At 39.7% G+C, this 6,657-nt stretch overlaps 4 protein-coding genes across 4 annotated transcripts; 2 read left to right on the top strand and 2 right to left on the bottom strand.

The window, feature by feature from the left end:
* Positions 1-257: 257 nt before the first annotated feature.
* Positions 258-725, top strand: CBG24828 (the record flags this gene model as incomplete). Its single annotated transcript, XM_002648484.1, has 1 exon — positions 258-725. A coding segment is annotated over one exon (468 nt), but the record flags the coding sequence as incomplete, so codon positions are not given.
* Positions 726-766: 41 nt separating this feature from the next.
* Positions 767-1,264, top strand: CBG24827 (the record flags this gene model as incomplete). Its single annotated transcript, XM_002648483.1, has 1 exon — positions 767-1,264. A coding segment is annotated over one exon (498 nt), but the record flags the coding sequence as incomplete, so codon positions are not given.
* A 3,402-nt stretch (positions 1,265-4,666) lies between these two features.
* Positions 4,667-4,924, bottom strand: CBG24825 (the record flags this gene model as incomplete). The annotated part of the gene is made up of 1 exon (XM_002648482.1): positions 4,667-4,924. One exon carries the CDS (start codon positions 4,922-4,924, stop codon positions 4,667-4,669), a length of 258 nt encoding a protein of 85 aa, XP_002648528.1.
* A 1,142-nt stretch (positions 4,925-6,066) lies between these two features.
* CBG24824 lies at positions 6,067-6,531 on the bottom strand (the record flags this gene model as incomplete). Its single annotated transcript, XM_002648481.2, has 1 exon — positions 6,067-6,531. One exon carries the CDS (start codon positions 6,529-6,531, stop codon positions 6,067-6,069), a length of 465 nt encoding a protein of 154 aa, XP_002648527.2.
* Positions 6,532-6,657: the final 126 nt, after the last annotated feature.

The raw sequence follows: 6,657 nt of genomic DNA, 5'->3' as shown, positions 1-6,657 counted from the left end.
CTGAACCTCCACCATCTTCAACTATCACCTCTGAACCTACTCCATCTTTAACTATCACCTCTGAACCTCATCCATCTTCAACTATCACCTCTGATGCTTCTCCAGTTTCAACTATCAGCTCTGAACCTCCTCCATCTTCAACTATTACGTTTGAAACTCCTCCAGCTTCAACTATCACCTCTGAACCTACTCCATCTTTAACTATTACCTCTTAACCTCCTCCATCATCAACTATCACGTTTGAACCTCCTCCAGCTTCAACTATCACCTCTGAACCACCTCCATCTTCAACTATCACTTCTGTACCTACCACAGCTTCAACTTTCACCTCTGAACCTACTCCATCTTCAACTATCACCTCTGAACCTCCACCATCTTCAACTATCACCTCTGAACCTACTCCATCTTTAACTATCACCTCTGAACCTACTCCATCTTTAACTATCACCTCTGAACCTCCACCACCTTCAACTATCACCTCTGAACATTCTCCAGCTTCAACTATCACCTCTGAACCTCATCCATCTTCAACTATCACCTCTGATGCTTCTCCAGTTTCAACTATCAGCTCTGAACCTCCTCCATCTTCAACTATTACGTTTGAAACTCCTCCAGCTTCAACTATCACCTCTGAAACTCCTCCATTTTCAACTATCACCTCTGAACATTCTTCAGCTTCAACTATCACCTCTGAACCTACTCCATCTTTAAATATTACCTCTTAACCTCCTCCATCATCAACTATCACGTTTGAACCTCTCCAGCTTCAACTATCACCTCTGAACCACCTCCATCTTCAACTATCACCTCTGTACCTACCACAGTTTCAACTTTCACCTCTGAACCTCCTCCGGCGTCAACTTTTACCGCTGAACCTACTCCATCTTCAACTATCACCTCTGAACCTCCACCATCTTCAACTATCACCTCTGAACCTACTCCATCTTCAACTATCACCTCTGAACCTCCACCATCTTCAACTATCACCTCTGAACCTACTCCATCTTTAACTATCACCTCTGAACCTCCTCCATCTTTAACTATCACCTCGGAACCTCCACCACCTTCAACTATCACCTCTGAACATTCTCCAGCTTCAACTATCACCTCTGAAACTCCTCCATCTTCAACTATCACGTCTGAACCTCCTCCATCTTCAACTATCATCTCTGAACCTCCACCATCTTCAACTATCATCTCTGAACCTCCACCATCTTCAACTATCACCTCTGAACCTCCACCATCTTCAACTATCACCTCTTAACCTACTCCATCTTTAACTATTACCTCTGAACCTCCTCCAGCTTCAACTATCACCTCTGAACCACCTCCATCTTCAACTATCACCTCTGTACCTACCACAGCTTCAACTTTCACCTCTGAACCTCCTCCGGCGTCAACTTTTACCGCTGAACCTACTCCATCTTCAACTATCACCTCTGAACCTCCACCATCTTCAACTATCACGTCTGAACCTTCTCCATCTTTAACTATCACCTCTGAACCTCCTCCATCTTTATTTTGCAGGCATATAGCCTTAGTACGGCCCCTTGAGACACGATAACCTAAAGAGAGAAAGAGACAACAAAACACAGAATTTAAGACACCGATTTATTACTTATAAATGCCTACAACGATACACCTGAAAGAATCCGTGGCCGGATTCTTTCTGCCGACAAGAAAAATTACACCAGAATAATATTTTATAAAAAATATAGGTAAAAATAGGAACGAGAAACATGGGTTTTGGGGGAGACACGAGAATGACTCAAGAGTCTAAATTGATCCCAAAAGCGGGCGCATTTCCTTGGTTCGCGTTGAGAGTTAGATGTGCAGGGTACAGTAATCCTCAAATTGGCGGGTGATTCAAATCGGCATTGTTGTGGGCGGCGTCGGCGTTGGTGAATATAATTACATAAAATACAGGGAATAAAAGAAGAATTCATTGAAAAGGAGAAAAAGTCGTGAAGAGGTGATATTCGGTCACCTGAATTCGCGACACTGCCAGGGCCAGCCTTTTTTTTCTCATCTTGAGTATCTGGTCCATTCCTGGTCTTAAGGCGCTGCCCAACTCTTTCTCCTTCATCTTCCTATTTTTTCTTTACTGTCTAGATCTCCAATTGTTGTATTTTCACAATCACCATATGTGATTCTTTGTTTTGCTTTTCGATCTGGTTTTCCTACTTCTTCCTTCCTTCATTTAAATATTCCACTTTCCTTATTCTTTTTCTGTGGTTCTGGTTCAGTAGTTTTTTCTTCATTTTGCTCTGCCGGCTCATCAGCGGTTTCTTCCTTTATTATTTCAAATGGAATTAAATGGTTTACTGATCTCAGTACTTCCATTCCACAATACTTCACTTTTGCCGTCCTGATTTGACCTTGTTCATTAAGATGAACTTGTGTGATCTTGGACATCAGCCACTTGTGCTTCGACCTCAATCGTTACTCCATTGGTACTACCTGTCCAATTTTGGCTGAGTTGTAGAATAATGTTTCTTCTTCTTCTTTGATTCTTTCAATTGGGTAAGATACATGTCTTCCCATTTCAATCTTTAAATTTCTAATACGTCTGTTAAGATCAGACGAGCGTAGCCTTGTCTTTCTTTCTGTTGTTCTTTTTCCTGTCTCAGCTCAGATTGAATAAACAATCTCAATCTTACTGTAATAGGAGATACCCCTCCAAGAGCATCATAATCTTGACAAGAGCTGATTGTAATTTCCTTGTTGTAGGAACGACTTCTGGCGGTGTTAGTGACATAGTCAACAAATCCTTCCTTGAACCAATTAACATTCCTTGCATCTTATTTAGCTTATCTGGTGCTCTGTCATCAATAGGAATCTTATATCCTATATTCACTGAATTCTCTTGGGTTTTGTGCAAACTCATTCCGCATTGGGCTCCTGCTCTTTCCTATTAATACAATTCTGGAAACTCTTCTTCTGTATTTGCCAAAATACTAACTTGTTTACATGCAAGTTTTCTTCAATTTCTTGATTAATCTCTGCATGATATCTTTCCATATAAATTAGGGTGAACTAACAAGAGCATAACATTTCAATTGGTTACCTGAAACCTACAAGGTAAGAAATTTTCTTAACTGTCTCTTCTTCCAATCTTTCAGGCACACGAATCTCATGTATTCTTTGTCTTCTTTCTGCAGTCTGATCAGGTTGAATGTTTTTTTTTTGAAATCAATGGTATCGTTGAACTTTCCTGTTCTACTTCTCAATACAATGGCCATAAACAGATTCATGAATTTACTTTTCTGATACATTGATTCAACGATAAACTTTCTACTTCGTGGCTGCTTGTATCTGCTCTTCTTTTACTCCTCTTCTCTAGGACCGTTATCCTCAACTATTGAATCTAATAGCAGTTTTAGGAATATAATAGCAGTTTTAGGAATATAATAGCAGTTTTATTTAATACTTCATTCACAGATTTTCCACTGATTTAAGAGTTCAATTGTTTGTTAATAATCTTATATTCCTCTGAAATTCTAGAGGTACATTAATTTTCCAACTTGGTTGGTTAACCTTTTCAAATCCACTGGCAGCTTACCAGTCAAATGCTCTTCGTTATCACTCAATGGTAGTTTGACCAGTATTTGGCTCTCTTTCCATTATGACACCTTCTTGGATTCCTCCATAGATTCTTCAATTTTGGACACATCTTCTTCTTCCAACTCTTTCTCTTTAATGCCAATATCGACTGAATTTCTTCTTCTCCTTTATCCTCACCCTAACATAGACAATTCATGGACTCTTCTTCATCTTCACAATCGAACGCTTATTATCTTCTTGTTCTTCCGCATGATTATTACAATCAAATGTGGCTGGAATCCCTAACTTTACAGACTATGCTCTTTTATTCTTCAAATTTTCTGTACCCTGCTGTTTTCAGAAATCCCAGATCACGCCTGTACCAATTATCCTGTCAATTATCTCTCTATTTCTCCGTCTAGTTTTCTTAATCATTCTGTATCTATTCCAATTTCATCTAATTTTCAACTTTCTTTCTCTGACAATGGTGGTACATAGATATTTGTATTCAGTTTACTGTAGCTTCTGGAACCTATTACTCTTCTTTGTATAACACCGTTGAGGCATTTGTCTCAAAACCTCATCACTCCCTAAACCTTTTAATCTCATTGTGACAGTCTTCACTTTCTTAAACCCATTTTTCGCAGCTCTCTGCTCAGATACAAGACTACAATTAGCACCTGCATCGATAAATGTGACGAGATCTCTTTTCTTTGTTGTCAAATAGAATGTAAGCAATGCCTCCTATATTTGTACTAGACGCACTGAGTACTAAATGTTCTTGATGGTCTATATCTGTACCCGCATTCGCTTTTGATTCTTCATTTTTATCTGTTTTGTGAACCATTGATACAACATGAGAATTTTTATATGTTCTGTTTCTTCTGTCTTAATTCATTTTTGACATAGTTCATCATCTCTTGATTCATTTTGAACCTGATCCATTTTGAATCTGAAAGAGTTCCTGCTGGATAGTTTCCATGGTTTATCTTCCTGTTTTCTCTCCTCTTTTTTTAGCTTTTTAAACTGCTTCGTGGATTCCTGTGTTATGGGCTGTGAAGCAAATTTGGAATTTATGTGCTGGCATATTTTTGCATTCTCGAGAATGGTGGTTTTTCGAGAATCACACAGTGCAACGTTTCTCCTGGATCAGAAACGCAAACTTTTCTGCTGCCGACTTGGGGCTGTTCCACGATTTGTGGGATACAGAGCAACGAAAGGTGCATTTTTCCGTTCGTTCTTTTCTTGAATTTCCTTTCTTTTCTTGTGATCCACTTTGCTCTACTTTGCCTTCAAGTTGATCCACATTGGCCACATCAAAGTCCTTCGGACCATTCAACTTCGTTCTTCTTTCCTCAATGACCACTTTTCCGCTCAACATTTCCAATTTTGGACTTTCGAAAATTCTCTTTTGAAGCTTTCGCTCATAGTTTAGCTGTTAAACGATCTGCCTTCTCACCCCGGAATTTGGCAATATAGCGACCGTACACACTTGGAGCGTCCATATTAATTCCACAATTTTTCAGATCAATGATGATAGAATTCAACTTGCTGGTATCTTTTCTTATTTTTTCTTTGAAATTTTTCTGATCAATTTTCGGCTTCTTACTACATCCGATGTTTTTTCTGCGGAAAATCAATTTCCAGCTGGTTTTCAAGTTTGCACGTCATCACAGAAGGGAACCTCGATTTGAAATTTGGCACCGAGTCAAGTTTGGATGCGTCGCTAGCTGAATAACGACATTTTTGCTCATTTTCCAGCACTTTTCCTCATTCTTCCAGCTTTTTTTTTCCTCGCTTTTTTTTGTTCTTTCGTTCTTTTTTTTTCGATAACCTCCGGCAGTTTTTTTTCCCGTCTTCCGATTTCCCTGTTGAATTCTTTCATTTTCTGATCAATTTTTATCCTATTGAATTTTCTTTCAAATACCAACAATGGTCTAGCTGGCCTTCCCAAAGTTCTCATCGAGGATGGTCTATGCCACCCCATAATCTCTTTCCTTCAACTCCTCTCATTCTAGGACATTCTCTTCCAACCCAGTGACCAGACTCTTCAGTTGGATCATTTCATTAAGTCTTGTCATTCTAGGATCTTTGCCGAATCCTTCTATAAAATTGGTCTTCTAATCATCATATTTAGAATTATCGGATCCATCGAATTTCTTCAGTTCGAGAGTTTTCCTTTTCAAGAATCTTTACTACGTCCTCTTCATTCTTTTCCTTAAATCTCTTATCTCCCTTCACCTTTTCCTTTTCTTTCTTCACCTTCTTACTATCCTTCAACTGTTCTTCTTCCTCAGATGCCGAAAAAGTGGTGCCACAATCATCGTTTTCCTAAATTGAACTTGAGTCCAAATCCGAGTCAGAATCATCAGCCTCCTTTTGCTTCAAATCCTTTGGGACTTTATTCTCCCTACTCTGGTGCTCCTTGCCCTCCTTCTTCACATTTCTTTCTTTTCCCAGATTCCTCCTCATTTCTTCTATGAACACCAAGCGTTCCTGTATCTCCGCATAATCATTCGTTTGCTATTCTCTCCTGCTCAACTGTATTTCTCTTTCCTCCAACAAAATGAGTCTGTTGAAGTACTCAATTTGCATCACTTCAGCGTTCTGGGATCTTTTGTCCACAGTTCCACTAGATGTGGTGCCATTTTGAGCAGGAACCTCTTCCTCTTCCTCTTTTGCCTCGAAAGTCGCTAAACGTATTCCGAGGTCTTCTGGCGACGTTGGCGGTGAGCTCTGCCACTCAGCCTGCGCATTAACAATATCTTGCATGTCATTTGCGACACTTTTCAATTTGAGAGTCGTGTTGCCGACAGACTTTCTATTCACATAATTCAACAATATGTGAATTCTCTCTACTTTCCTATCCTCCACCTCATCCTGATCTTCTCCATCCCCTGCTACTGCAGCCTCAACCTGATCTCGAATCCAATCTTTCCAATTCTCGAAGTGCTCCCTGCACATCTGAATGTTTTTGGAGACATTCATCCTCGGATTCCTCCACTTTCAGAACTCCTGTCTTTACTCCCAGACAGTAATCCTGATCTTGGCGCATCAATCGTGATGCCAAATTCGTCACCTATCCAATACGAAGCTTAATAGCTTGGTCAGTTC

Source organism: Caenorhabditis briggsae, assembly GCF_000004555.2.
Source record: "Caenorhabditis briggsae complete genome, chrX, whole genome shotgun sequence".
Lineage (NCBI taxonomy): Eukaryota > Metazoa > Nematoda > Chromadorea > Rhabditida > Rhabditidae > Caenorhabditis > Caenorhabditis briggsae.
Note: the sequence above shows the minus strand (reverse complement) of the source record. Positions and strands in the feature narration are given on the sequence as shown.